Source organism: Narcine bancroftii, chromosome 2 (assembly GCF_036971445.1).
Source record: "Narcine bancroftii isolate sNarBan1 chromosome 2, sNarBan1.hap1, whole genome shotgun sequence".
Classification (NCBI taxonomy): domain Eukaryota; kingdom Metazoa; phylum Chordata; class Chondrichthyes; order Torpediniformes; family Narcinidae; genus Narcine; species Narcine bancroftii.
This window is the reverse complement of record NC_091470.1, coordinates 360,339,568-360,354,475: the sequence shown is the minus strand read 5'-3', so window position 1 is coordinate 360,354,475 and position 14,908 is coordinate 360,339,568. Positions and strand designations below refer to the sequence as shown.

At 43.5% G+C, this 14,908-nt stretch overlaps 1 protein-coding gene across 9 annotated transcripts in view; it reads left to right on the top strand.

Annotated features, from left to right (window-relative positions):
* Window positions 1-14,908, top strand: part of ldlrad4a (low density lipoprotein receptor class A domain containing 4a) — a 339,264-nt gene that overhangs the window by 219,461 nt on the left and 104,895 nt on the right. For 2 of the 9 annotated variants that reach the window (XM_069922460.1, XM_069922461.1), the window contains one exon: window positions 1,148-1,181. The exons of the other annotated variants lie outside the window; for them this stretch is intronic. In XM_069922460.1, coding sequence (XP_069778561.1) covers window positions 1,157-1,181 — 25 coding nt within the window. In that variant the 5' untranslated portion in view covers window positions 1,148-1,156. The remainder of the gene's footprint in view (window positions 1-1,147; window positions 1,182-14,908) is intronic. 9 annotated transcript variants of the gene reach the window in all.

The window sequence follows — 14,908 nt, the reverse complement described above, 5'->3', positions numbered from 1 at the left end:
CTACAGGAAGGGAGCCAGGGGTAGGAGAGAAAGCCAGAAAATCTGGAGGAGGGGATTACTGGAAACTGGGGAAGTCGGAATTGCTGTCTGGTTGGAGACTGCTGAGATAGAATATAAGGTGTTGTTTCTCCAATTTATGTGTGGCCTCAACCTGGTCTCATGACAATATGGCAATGGGATGTGGAATTGAAGTCAATGGCCACTACATCTGCAGACTTCTTGTTTACTTGTAAAAGATGTGTTGATTTGTAATTCTATTCACCCTGTGTTTATGAAAAATAAGGTATAGCTTAATTTTGTATTTTTATCTGAACTAAATTTACCAATTACTGTATTATAATCTTATTGCCAATCTAGTACACAATAGTGCCCTGCTTTGTTTTTGCAATTGTAAAATTGTAAAATTGGAAGTTAAACCATTTGGGGAGATCATTACAGCTTCAAGGAATTTAAATGCTGCGAGAGAAACCATGAATGGAATTTATCAGACATGAGATTTACTGTAAAGTCTTCCCCTTTCCCAGTTCACCAGTTGTTATGTTTGCATTACCATGCTTTCCCACAAGCAATTGTAATTTATTTTGAAGTAATTAAATATACAGAGGTGTTGAGCATTGTATTAAGTATCAGATTCAACATCAGCTGGTCTGATTTGGATTTGGATGTATAATGACATATATGCTAAATAATTAAACACAAATGCAAGGAGTCTAGACGTGTCTGGTGTTGGTGCCCTGTTTGACCCCAACTTTTAGGATTTGTTAGAGATTAGAGAATGTCTAATATTGTAATTCAAGATGACAGTGAAATTATGAGATGGGATTATATTTGTAGAATAATGTTTTTTATCTGGTAAGATTGTAATATCTGCACTTAAACTGTTGAGTTGAATAATGGGAATAGATTTTCATGTTGATGAACTGTGAATGAATATGACTTGCATTTATAAAATATGTCTCAATACACAGTGCATGTCTCAATACTCCGTGCCCTCCATAAACTTTTTTTTTGCCCCTGTGCTTCTATAATCAAACAATTCCCGTGTAATTGAAGTGCAAATTCCAGATTTTATTCAAGATTATTTGTATATATTTTGGTTTGACCATGTAGAAATTACAGCTCTTTATACATAGTTTCCATATTTCAGGGCACCCTCATGTTTGGGACATTTGGCTTCACAGGTATTTGTGAGTACTTTGTTATGTTTAATTGCTTCATGGGTGCAGGTGTAAGAGAGCTGGGCCTGCTTCAAAGCTTTTGTTCACCTTTGGAGTCTGCAGTTGCCATTTGTTCTCATGAGGATCAGAGATGTGCCCACTAAAAGTAAAAGAAGATATTATGAGGCTGTAAAACAAGAATAAGTAACACCAGGAATTTTCAAATCCACGATCATTCTTTAGGTTTTGCAGAAGAAAATATTACAGAAATGAAAGGTAAAAACTCCCCAATAGTTCCTAACGATGTAGTCAATGGCTCGTTATAAAGTTGACAGATTTCAAGATTAAATGTCGACATAGGCTGTGAGTTCATTTTTATCCTTACATCTCACTGCTTGGTGAAATGCTATAGATAACAGACAAATCTTATCTTTGATCACTTTGAGCAGACAAGTATGCCAGCCACTCAAACACTAATACAAATAATGCCTTGTGGGTGGAATGAAAATGAACTTTTCACAGCCTTATCACATGGACAGTAGCCAATAATACATTTAGATTTTAAAAACATCCAGACAGCTTGAGTATCTAATACCTGGCTGTCTGGTTCATACATCAGGCCTTTAGTACTGCATAGCTTTTCTTTCTCATTGTTTGGTAACCAAACCCCTAAATGAAAATAAAGAAAACTCCCCCACAGCTAATCCATGTCAATATTTCCAGGTACTGTTTGTTATTTATTTGCATGACAGGTAAAAGCTTTTAACATGACCCCTTCCCCCACACCCACAATTCAACAGTGAATGTGCAGATGAATTTGATCAGTCATAATGTTTTTCAAATGAGATGAACATTGGAGAATAATTAAGCTGAGGACTTTTTCAGTTATTCCATTGCCTATATTGAATATTTTTATGAGTGAGATCTTGTGCTTAGAATACTTTCTGGTTTTCAAGATATCAATTGTAATCATAATATTTCTAATATAAAGACAGAAAAATAAAATTCTTAACTGCTCGTATAACTAGGAACTTCCTCTGTGGTCAGAGGAAATGCCCCAGTTGCACCCACATCTCCACCCTCACCACTATTCGGAGCCACAAACAGTTCTTCCAAGTGAAGCAACACTTTACTTGTGCACCCGTGGGAGTCACCTACTGCATCTGGTGCTCCAAATGTGGCCTTCCCTGCATCAGAGAGACAGAGCACAAACTAGGAGAATGTTTTTCTGAGCACCTTTGCTCTGTCCCAAGGATCTCCCAGTGGCCAACCATTCAATTGCGCACCCCACTCTTCCACTGACACAATTATCCATGGCCTCATGTACTGTCAAACCAAGATCACCTGTAAATTAGAGGAGCAACACCTAATTTTCCGTTTGGGCATTTCAACCGGATGACGTTAACATCGACTTTTCTGGTTTCTCCCAGCTACTCCCCATTCTCCTTCTCTTCCCTATCCCTGTCTTCTTTCCTCCAGCTCTCCACCCCCTTCCCTCTCCATTCACAGAGCCACCCCCCCTCCCCTTGTTTGCTGCTGTGCCTTCCCTTCCTTATCCACCTATTAGTTCCTTCCTTTGGGACTTTGCTCCTCTTCCTGCACCACCCCCACCACAACCATTTTGTTTGGGCACCTGCCTATCCATGCCAATCAACATTCCAGTCCCATATACCTCTGCTTGGCTCAATTCTTTCTAAATCTTATCGATACATAACTAATATTTCAGGCTTGAATCTGACATCAAGATATAAGCCAATGCTATGTGCTTATATCTTGATGAAGGGCTCAAGCCCAAAACATTGGTTATGTATCTTTATCTTTGCTACATAAAGTAGACTGTTTGGCTTGCTGAGTTTCTCCAGCTTTGTGTTTTTACTTCAACCCCAGTGTCTGCACACTTTCATATTTTACTACATTCTCTTTTCATGTTTCATTCCTCAGCAGTCTGGATTTGGTATATTCTATCAGTTCAGAATGACAGTAATAGATGCTGTGTTCTCTCTATAATCTTTTGGTAAAATAGTATCTTTAAGTTCTGTTGGGCGCTACCAGTTGCCCCTTTAGTCACAGAGACAAAGACTGAAGGGAACGATAGACTTCATTACACACGAGACTGCTGGCCTGGGTCCAAGCGGGAAGTGAGGGGAGGAAGAGGAGACTCGACCTTTTTGGCCTGGAGTCCAGGGAGGAGTCTAGGAGAGGATGTCATCAGCCTGTGCCTGTAGTACATACAACCATATCATTACAAATTCCATTGAATATAGATTGGAAATGAACAATGAATTAGTATTACCCTTTATGGCCTAGATGAAAGTGCAACAACACACCCAGGCATGTGGATTTCAATTTAATCATCAAATCACAGATACTGATTGACATTGATATTTTTAGTTTTGAAGCATTAAACTTAGAATTTTTTGTTAAAGCATTAAACAGTTTTTACGTTCTGACTTTTGGTTCCACACAAATGCAAGAAATATGGCTTTGTTCAAGGGAAATAGTGTCTCACAAATTTGATGGAATGTTTTGGCAACAAAGAGGATGAATGAAGGCTTGGCAGTGGAGTGTGGACATGAACTTTAGCAAGGTCTTTGCTTTACTTGGTGAGCTGGTTCAGACATGAGATCTTGCATGAGCGAGCTAATTGGATAAAATGCAGGCTCGGTGGTAGGAGTCACAGGGTGGTGGGAGAAGGTTGTTTGTCAGATTGGATGTCTGATTAATGCTGTGTCCCTCCTATATGTATTAATGATTTGGATGAGAATGTGGGTGGCATGGTTCATAAGTTTGTGGAAGACATAAAATTGGTGGTATAGTGGCCAGCGAAAAACATTGTCGAAGGCTACAACAGAGAAGTGGCCTTAGGAATAATAAGCAGATGGAATTTTACTCAGTGCAAAGTGATACATTTTGGTAAGTTAAAAGCAAGTTTTAAGAAATACACAGTGAATCACTGGGCCGCCGTGAGTGTTGGATAACAGAGAGTTGATGAAATGCAAGTACAAAGTTCGATAAAAGTAGAAACAGATAGATGGGGGTGAAGACAACATATGGGATGCTCACTTTCATTAGCCAGGACACTTGAGTGCTGAGCTGAGATATCATGTTACAGCTGTACAAGATGTTGGTGAGACTGTTCTTGGAGTATTGTGAACATTTCTGGTTGCACACTTCAGGAAGAATGTGATTAAGCTAGAGAAGGTGCAGAAGTGATTCACAGCAAGATTGCTGGGTCTGGTGGGCTTAAGTTATGAACAGAGAGTGGATAGGCTTGGAGCAAAGGAGTCTGAAGGGTGACGACCTTAGAGCATCATGAACATAAGGTGGATTGTCACAGTCTTTTTTCCCTGGGTGGAACAATTTGAAACTAGAAGGCCTAGGATTTGGGGTGGGGGGGGGGGTGTGGGGGGGGGAGAAGATTTTAAGGGGACTTGAGGGGCAAGTTTTTCATATGGTGGCATGTTGAATGGATTAAATGGACCAAAGGCACTGTTTCCTTTTTGACTCTCTATTAATCAGTTTATTGGAGGATTCAGGATTCATGTTCAGATCCCACAATGGTAGCTGGAACATTTAGATTGAAGGAACTGAATAAATCAGGAATTCAAAGCTAGTACCAGTAACAGTGGCTAGATTGTAAAAACACTTTTGTTCATCGTGTCTTTTAGGGAAGCAAATCTTACCTACTGTTTCCTCTATATGTCTGTAAATGTCAATATTTTTAATACTTAATTGCCTTCTGATGTGGTCAAATAAGCTGCTCAAATTCAACAGAAAATAGGATTACTTGTATATACAGTAAATGTTGGCATTTCCTCTTCTTTCTTTGGCTTGGCTTCGCGGACGAAGATTTATGGAGGGGTATGTCCACGTCAGCTGCAGGCTCGTTGGTGACTGACAAGTCCGATGCGGGACAGGCAGACACGGTTGCAGCGGTTGCAGGGGAAACTGGTGGGTTGGGGTTGGGTGTTGGGTTTTTCCTCCTTTGTCTTTTGTCAGTGAGGTGGGCTCTGCGGTCTTCTTCAAAGGAGGTTGCTGCCCGCCGAACTGTGAGGCGCCAAGATGCACGGGTTGAGGCAAGATCAGCCCACTGGCGGTGGTCAATGGGGCAGGCACCAAGAGATTTCTTTAGGCAGTCCTTGTACCTCTTCTTTGGTGCACCTCTGTCACGGTGGCCAGTGGAGAGCTCGCCATATAACACGATCTTGGAAAGGCCATGGTCCTCCATTCTGGAGATGTGACCCACCCAGCGCAGCTGGATCTTCAGCAGTGTGGACTCGATGCTGTCGACCTCTGCCATCTCGAGTACTTCGATGTTAGGGATCAAGTCGCTCCAATGAATGTTGAGGATGGAGCGAAGATAACGCTGGTGGAAGCATTCTAGGAGCCGTAGGTGATGCCGGTAGAGGACCCATGATTCGAAGCCGAACAGGAGTGTGGGTATGACAACGGCTCTGTATACGCTTATTTTTGAGGTTTTTCAGTTGGTTGTTTTTCCAGACACTTTTGTGTAGTCTTCCAAAGGCGCTATTTGCCTTGGCGAGTCTGTTGTCTATCTCATTGTCGATCCTTGCATCTGATGAAATGGTGCAGCCGAGATAGGTAAACTGGTTGACCGTTTTGAGTTTTGTGTGCCCGATGGAGATGTGGGGGGGCTGGTAGTCATGGTGGGGAGCTGGCTGATGGAGGACCTCCGTTTTCTTCAGGCTGACTTCCAGGCCAAACATTTTGGCAGTTTCCGCAAAACAGGACGTCAAGCGCTGAAGAGCTGGCTCTTCCTATATAACATATAACCATATAACAACTACAGCACGGAAACAGGCCAGTTTGACCCTTCTAGTCCACACTGATCCAAGCACCCTCCTCTAATCCCACTTACCAGCACTCTGCCCATATCCCTCCAACCCCCTCCCATCCATATACTTATCCAACTCTTTCTTAAATAACAAAATTGACCCTGCCTCCACCACCTTTCCCAGAAGCCCATTCCACACAGTAACCCCTCTCTAAGTAAAGAAGTTCCTCTCATGTTACTCCTAAACCTTTGCCCGCTAACTCTCAACCCATAACCTCTTGTATCTTTCTCTCTCTCTCTCTCTCTCTCTCTCTCTCTCTCTCTCTCTCTCTCTCTCTCTCTCCCCACCTTCTCCCCAGATGCTGAACGTTTCCTCCATCTGCAGTGTTCGCTTCGACTTTCGCCAGGCATACTCGCTTCGCCTCGCTTGGACTTGTTCCAGTTCCCTCTGCCTCACCATGGTCTGCCACTCCACGCACCCCACCACCTCCTGCCGCCTCTCCAGCTCTCATTAATGATTTTTTTTAAAAAAAACATGGCTATAATTGTTTTTGTTTATCTATGTTATTTTAAGTTAATCTGTCTTTTAAAAGCTTGGTTTTTGTTGAATTAGCATTGCATTTTTCTGGACCTGACAGACTTTTCTAAAACATAGAAGATAGGAGCAGGAGTAGGTCATTCGACCCTTCGAGCCTGCTCCGCCATTCAACGAGATCATGGCTGATCTTAAAGTTCAGTACCCTGTCCCCGCCTTCTCTCCGTAACCTTTAATACCCTTATACTGAAGAAATAGATCTAATTCCCTTTTAAATATATTTAATGAACCTGCCTCTACTGCCCTCTGTGGCAATGAATTCCACAGATTCACCACCCTCTGGGTCAAGAAATTCCTCCTCATCTCGGTCCTAAATGGTTTGCCTATTATCCTCAAACCATGGCCCCGGGTTCTGGATTTTCCCGTCATTGGAAACATCCCATCTGCATCCACTCTGTCCAGTCCTGCCAGAATTTTATATGTCTCTATGAGATCCCCTATAAAGATTCAACATAAAGATATTCAAAGATATTCTTTGCAAAAGCTGCTTAAAATTGTTCCTTATTTTTGAAGCTGTATTGCTTTTCCTGAAGCTATATTGAAAAATACCTATCAATATTATTTGGCACTTTTTCAGCTTTTTTCCCCATGATATAGAACCATAGAACATTACAGCACAGAAAACAGGCTATTTGGCCCTTCTAGTCTATGCCAAACTATTATTCTGCCTCGACCCACTGACCTGCACCCAATCCCTCGCCCTCCATACCCCTCCCATCCATGTACCAGTCCAAATTTTTATTAAATTAAAAATTGAGCCCACATTGACCACTTCAGCTGGCAGCTTGTTCCACACTCCATCTTCTCTCTGTGTGAAATTCCCTCTAAACTTTTCCCCTTTCACACTTAACCCTTGTCCTTTGGATTGTATCTCACCTAACCTCAGTGAAAAATGCCTAATCTGTCTATACTCCTCATAATTTTGGACACCAATCAAATAATTTTTCGATGCTCCAGGGAATAAAGTCCAAGCCTGTTGAATCTTGCCCTGTAACTCAGTTCCTGTAAGTCTTGGCAACATTCTTTAATCTACATTCTTTCAATCTTATTGATATATTTCCTGTAGTTAGGTGACCAAAACTGCAGACAATACTCCAAATTTGGCTATACCAATGTCTTATACAATTTTACCAAAGCATCCTAACTCCTAGACTCAATACTTTGATTTATGAAGGCCAATATGCCAAAAGCTCTCTTTACAACCCTATCTACCTGCAATGCCACTTTCCAGATCCCTCTGTTCTACTCCACTCCTACCATTTACCATGTATGTCCTACCTTTGTTTCTCCTTCCAAAATGCAATAACTCACACCTGTATGCCGTAAATTCCATCTGCCATTTTTGCAGCTGGTCCAGATATGTAGCAACCTTTTACCTCTAAAAATGAACTTGTAACTTTGAATGGATCTTTGTGCTGTTGTGAGACCACATAATAGTGCATTTAATCAGCCACAAAGTATGGGACTGGTTGTATGTTGGCCTATATGAGTGGGGATTGAAGGTTCTTTACACGGATTAGCGGATTCAGGTTTACAATTTAGGTGGTATGTATGTCTGACGATAAATTGTCTCATTTTTACTTTGATACAAGTCCCTGTTGTGACAGGTGTAAGAGCAGAGAAACATTATTAATTTATATGCTCTGGACTTGTCCTCGTCTAGAAAAATACCAGAGAGAGGTTTATGCACTTTGTCTACAATTTTTAATATAGATTTGGTACCGAATCCTTTGGTGGCCCTCTTTAGTACAATGAGAGGGAATGATTCTTTTTATCTGCAGAGTCATGCTATCTCTTTTGCTTCTCTTTTGGCGAGACGTGTGATTTTACTTCAATGGAAGGATGTTGCCCTGCCTACTTATAATCAATGGTTGCATGACATTATGTCTTGTTTGAATATGGAAAAGTTTCATTATTCAGTTAATAATTCAGATATAAGATTTCAGATGCTGTGGGGGTCATTTATGATTCACTTTCTTATTTTATAATTTGATTTCAATGTAATTGAATTGTCTGCCTTGTGTCTTTTCAATGTTTTTTTTTTCATTTTTTTTTCTCCCTTCATTTTTCTTTTAATACGAATCATATGTAGCACCTGGCAATGCGATTAGCGAGAGGCGCTGAGTTTTTTTCTTTTTGTTTTGTTTCCCTTTTTTATTATTTTCCTTTTTTCTTTTTTAATTATTAGGTTTTTAAAATACTATCTGGGCTACGAATTATGGATATGTTTTGCGACTTATGTTTGTTTTTGATGTACTGATTGTTTTATTAATTATGTGTATCCCTTGGACAGGAAATATTAGCACAGCTCCTCAGTCATGAATAAGGGACCCAGATTACTTTGAACGTAACTGGGGTATCCAAACAAGGTTAAGAGGTTGCAGAGGGTTTTAATGACCATGGACATGGTCATATCTGGGCAGGGGATTGCAAATGGGAAGTACATGTTCCGATTCGTGGATGCAGGGGGCCATTGAAGTTCATACTGAGATGTTCAAAGGCGTGAGTGGCCTTGATGAGCTGAGGTCTATCCGCTGGTAAAAATGCAGAGCTTGCACTCTGCACAGACTGAGCAGTTACGAGTCAGCTCCCTGACCTCCTCTACTGAATAGAGAAGGTTGTGAGCCCTCACGAAGTGGTAGAGTCTAGACACCCGGGGTGGGAGAGGCTATCATGGAAGGCTTGGAGATGATCTAACTATGCCCTGGTGCAGGTTCCCTGGGACAGAACATTGGGTGTCTTATTGAACTTCCCGGCTGATGCAAGATCTTGTAATTGTAGGTGGGCAACTCAATTCTCCACCTCATGATCATGTCATTTTTGATTTTACCCTGCTGTTTATTGTTAAACATAAAAGCGATGTCTCTCTGGTCCATCAACAGGGTGAATAGTCTGCCAGTCAAATAGTGAGTGCCTCCAGTGGCGCACAGACTCTTCTATAGCTTGTGCCTCCTTCTCAATGGCTGAGTGCCTGAGTTCGGGACCCTGGAGGGTTCAGGAAAAGAATGCCATGAGCCTTCCTGCTTGGTTCAGTGTGGCGGCCAGGGTGAAGTCTGAGGCATCACTTCTCCATTTGGAACAGGAATGATTCATCAATGGCGTGCATTGCCGCCTTGGCAATCTCACTCATAATGGCCTCGAAGGCCTTACTAACCTCCACCAATGGGGGAAAGGTGATGGTTTTCACCAGGGGGTAGACCTTGTCCGCATAATTGGGGATCCACTGGGCATAGAACGAGAAGAACCCCAGGCAGCTTTTTAAAGCCTTGGGGTTCTGGGGCAGTGGGAGTCCCAGAAGGGGGCACATGTGCTCAGAGTCGGAGGCAATGACATCATGCTCCACTACGTACCCCAGTATGACCAGCTGCGTGGGGCTGAATTCGCACTTTATCTGGTTTTTCGTTAAATTGAGGGCTTTAGTGGTGGCAAGGAACCTCTGCAGATTTATGTCGTGTTCCTCCTGCTTATGGCCGCAAATGGTGACATTATCCAAATATGGATATGTGGCTTTTAATTTATTGTCATCCACCATGCGGTCCATCTCCCTTTGGAACACTGACACCCTGTTCGTGAGGCTGAATGGGACCCGCAGGAAGTGGTAGAGGCAGCCGTTGGTCTCAAATACTGTGTATGGATGGTCCTCCAGGCGGATCTGGATCAGGTGATATGCCAACTTGAAATCTATGGTGGAGAAGACCTGGAACTGGATGATCTCATTCATCATGTTGGCTTTGCGGGGAAGGGGGTAGGCATCCAATAAGGTGAACCTATTGACGGTCTGGCTATAATCGATGATCATCTGGTGCTTCTCCCCACTCTTAACTACCACCACCTGTGTCCTCCAGGGGCTGTTACTGGGTTCTACGATGGCCTACGTCAGCAGTTGCCCCACTTCAGCTTTTATAAATTTCCTGTCCCTGGGTTGTATTGCCTACTTTTTGCAGTCCAGGATGAGGTTCTGGAACCGAGAGGCGGAGGGACCTGGAGCGTGGAGAACCTGCAGGTTGAGTGCCCTGATTGGCGTTAATGCGTTTGATTGGCCGTGTTCGGAAGGAAGGGTGGGCCCCCCAGGAATTGGTTATTTCTGACTGTGAGGGAGGATGGAGCCCATCAAACTGCATTAGCATGCTCTTAAGCTAAATCCAGCCCCAGTATGACTGGTGCACAGAGATTGGGATCACGAGGAGCTTGAAGTTTTTAATACTTCATGCCCCTAACAGTTAGCGTCACAGTGCAGCACCCATGGATTTCCATAGAGTGGGATTTGGATGCTAGGGCTACCTTACATTTTGCAGGGGACACTGCAAGGGAATAATGTTGAACCCATGCACAGGTGTATAAGACTCTCTGTGCTCTCCATGTCTGTGGTGTGTCCATCATCGATCAGGCCAGTTGGTGTGGCCTGCTCTGGGCCAGCATGATGGAGGCCAAAGTCAACTCGTTGTCGGAATCATTGCTTCAGTAGGGTTGGGATGACTGCCACCAAGATGGCTGCCCTGGAGATACTGAAGATGGCCGTCCCCATGGATTGCATGTGGTTGAATCCAGAAGAGAAGCTGGATGTGACATCATCCTATGTTGTCATCCTCCTGTTGACACCGTTGAGTTCTCGGCTACCAGAAGTGACTCCCGAAGTTGGTCGATCCAACATGGCACTGCAGGTTGCGGAGGGGGGTTTAGAGCAGCATACTTTCGCAAGGTGCCCCTTTCTTCAGCAGTTCAAGCAGGTCTCACTGCAGGCTGGCCAGTACCTCCATGAGTGTTTGACCTGGCTGCAGTAGTAGTACTACGCGTGCTTGGCAGTGATGGTTAGGGACCCTGAGTCTCAAGATGGTGGTGCCTGTGCTCCTCACCTGGCAGCCACGTGACTTGCTGAGTAGGCCTCCACATTCTTCTAGGCTGCCTCCAGTGATCGAACCAGTTGTACGACTTCCTAAAGGTCTGATCGCCCTTCTCCAGGAGGCACTTGTGGATGTGGTTAGAATGGAAGCTAGCCACTATTCGCTTGTGGATGAGCTCCTCTTGGTAGGCCACCACAATCACATCTCGCCACCCACAGGCTCACCTCAGCTTCCTCATGGTCCTTACAAAATCATCGACAGACTCACTAGAGCCCTGGCATCAGGTGATCAGTAGATAGCAAGAATACATGGCATTCATTGACGCACCATATAGCTGTTGCAGTAGGGCTATTGAATTATCATAATTTCTTGAAGTCTCATGGCCCACCGATGAAAAGAGCAGATTGTACTTGTCGCTGTCTGCGGTGATTTCGTGATGCCTCATGTAGGCCTTTAAACATAGAAACATAGAAGATAGGAGCAGGAGTAGGTCATTCGACCCTTCGAGCCTGCTCCGCCATTCAATGAGATCATGGCTGATCTTAAAGTTCAGTACCCCGTCCCCACCTTCTTTCCGTTACCCCTAATTCCCTTATACTGAAGAAATATATCTAATTCCCTCTTAAATATATTCAATAAGCAATATAGCCACATATCAACTTTGACAGAGGCATCTGGTTCCTGGGGTCGGTCTGCAGCTTCTCCATTCAGATTGCATTGTCCATGGCAAGTAATCTGGATATTAAAATGTCTTTCTTTGGATTGGCTTCGCGGACGAAGATTTATGGAGGGGGTAAAAGTCCACGTCAGCTGCAGGCTCGTTTGTGGCTGACAAGTCCGATGCGGGACAGGCAGACACGGTTGCAGCGGCTGCAGGGGAAAAATGGTTGGTTGGGGTTGGGTGTTGGGTTTTTCCTCCTTTGCCTTTTGTCAGTGAGGTGGGCTCTGCGGTCTTCTTCAAAGGAGGTTGCTGCCCGCCAAACTGTGAGGCGCCAAGATGCACGGTTTGAGGCGATATCAGCCCACTGGCGGTGGTCAATGTGGCAGGCACCAAGAGATTTCTTTAGGCAGTCCTTGTACCTTTTCTTTGGTGCACCTCTGTCACGGTGGCCAGTGGAGAGCTCGCCATATAACACGATCTTGGGAAGGCGATGGTCCTCCATTCTGGAGACGTGACCCACCCAGCGCAGCTGGATCTTCAGCAGCATGGACTCGATGCTGTCGACCTCTGCCATCTCGAGTACTTCGACGTTAGGGATGAAAGCGCTCCAATGGATGTTGAGGATGGAGCGGAGACAACGCTGGTGGAAGCGTTCTAGGAGCCGTAGGTGATGCCGGTAGAGGACCCATGAAAATGTAGCTCAATCAAAAACCAAAAGTAGGCACAAAACAAGTGGTTAAAGGCTTTAATATCCAGAAACATCAGGCATGTCTCTACATGCTGCTGGCCCAGATCCAAGGCTGGTAAGGAAGGAGGAGACAAGGGCTATCTGCCTTTATTGGGGATCTTACAGGGAGGAGATACAGGGATGAAGGCAGGCCAGCCTATACAGTCCAGTGAGGTCATACCTGCACTACCGTGTTCTACCACAACCCCTTGATGAGGACTAGTTTGTGTTCTCCTGGTTTCCCCTTCCTGAAGTCCAGTTCCTTAGTTTTGCTAACAGTTTAGCAAGGTTGTTGCTGTGACACCATTCAATTAGCTGATCTATCTCATTCCTGTACGCTTCCTTATTCTATTGTAGATGGCATTTCAATTGTTTCTAGCCGCACAGTTATGGATATAGAAAGAGTAGAATAGTGGCCTCAGCACACATCCTGTATTGATTTGTGATGATTACATTTTGATGACAGCATTTATATTATTTCTTTGTCATAGTGTGACAAATTATATTGTGTTTGTATTGTATGTAGATATGTTTTTGGGAGATAAATTAGGGCAAGTTTTTTAGTGTAGGTCACATACAAACATTTCAAAACAGATCTCATTTAAAATACTGGAGTTCTGCTCAAGCCAGACAGGGCAACTCCTGGGGGCCTTTGCCCTTTGCAAAAACTTTGGGGGGTGCTCAAGAGACTTCACTAATGGATTGTTGTTTTGAAAAGCAACAGATGAAAGAGATAGAAGGAGTAGTTCGGAGCCATAGGCTGTCTGGAGTGCAGCTTGCTGTTCTAAGAGGGTCATGTGGTTTTTCAAGCAGAGAGAGTCAAACAGGCTTTTTCTGTGTGCGTGTGTGTGTGTGTGTGTGTGTGTGTGTGTGTGTGTGTGAGAGAGAGAGAGAGAGAGAGAGAGAGAGAACTGAGTTTTACAGTTAGCAGCAACAGCTGGGACTGGAACAGGACAAGCTGGAAAGCTTGTGGAAAAACCCCATTTAGAAGATGGGTTGTGAGTGCTTAGTTTAGCCCAGTCAAAGCTCTTGCGGTTCATATAAGAGGAGAGGACTGGCTGTCTAATGTTTTACTTGAAATAATGGAAACAAAAAGGAACTCTGTGGTGACCTGAAAGAAAGAGGTTATCATCTGGAAAACTGATGGAGCACATTTCTTCAGCAAGACACCAAAGTGACTGGTTACAAGGAATCAGCTCTGGGTGTCCAGTGATCAACAAATTTCTTTCTGAAAACCAACAAGAACCTTTCTGAGTGGTAACCGTTTACCTTTCAAACACCAAAGCCTGGTGAACTTCATAAATGTTAAATTCTGTGCATAGTATAAGAATTGACTGCAACCAGTAAACTTGGAGGAATGAGAAGTGAGATGGGACTGTGAATCAAAAAATTTTTCTGAACATACACGTGTGCTTAGAATTAGAAGGGGGTTAAGTTAAGATAGTTAAGTTAATGTAGTAAGTTAAAGTTTGATCCTGTTTTCATGTTTAAAGATAATTAAAAGCAAATTTTGTTTAAGTAACCATTTGTCTTGGTGAATATCTATTGCTGCTGGGTTTCAGGCTCCTCTGGGCTCATAACAATAGTCAACTGCTATTATTTGTCACTTGATGCATGCACAAATGAATAGATAACTCAACCCAGTCCTCATCAAGGGCTCAATAGTGGAGATAGCCAAGAACTTCAAATTCTTGGGTGTCAACATCCTTGAGGATCTGTCCTGGAGCCTCCATGTTGATACAATCACAAAGAAGGCTCACCAGCGGCTATACTTTGTGAGGTGTCTGAGGAGATTTGTTATGTCACCAAAGACTCTTGTAAACTTCTGCATGTGTACCATGGAGAGCATTCTGGCTGGTTTCATCACTGCCTGGTACAGAGGCGCAAACTCTCAGGACAAGAATAAACTCCAGAGGGTTGACATCACAGACACCAAATTTCACTCCATTGAGGACATCTGCATGAGGCAATGTCTTAAAAAAGCAGCCTCTATCCTCAAAGACCCCCACCACCCAGGCCATGCCCTCTTCACTCTGCTACCATCAGGAAAAAAGTACAGGAGCCTAAAGACAAATACTCAATGGCACAAGGACAGCTTCTTCCCCACTGCCATCAGATTCCTGATAATCAAT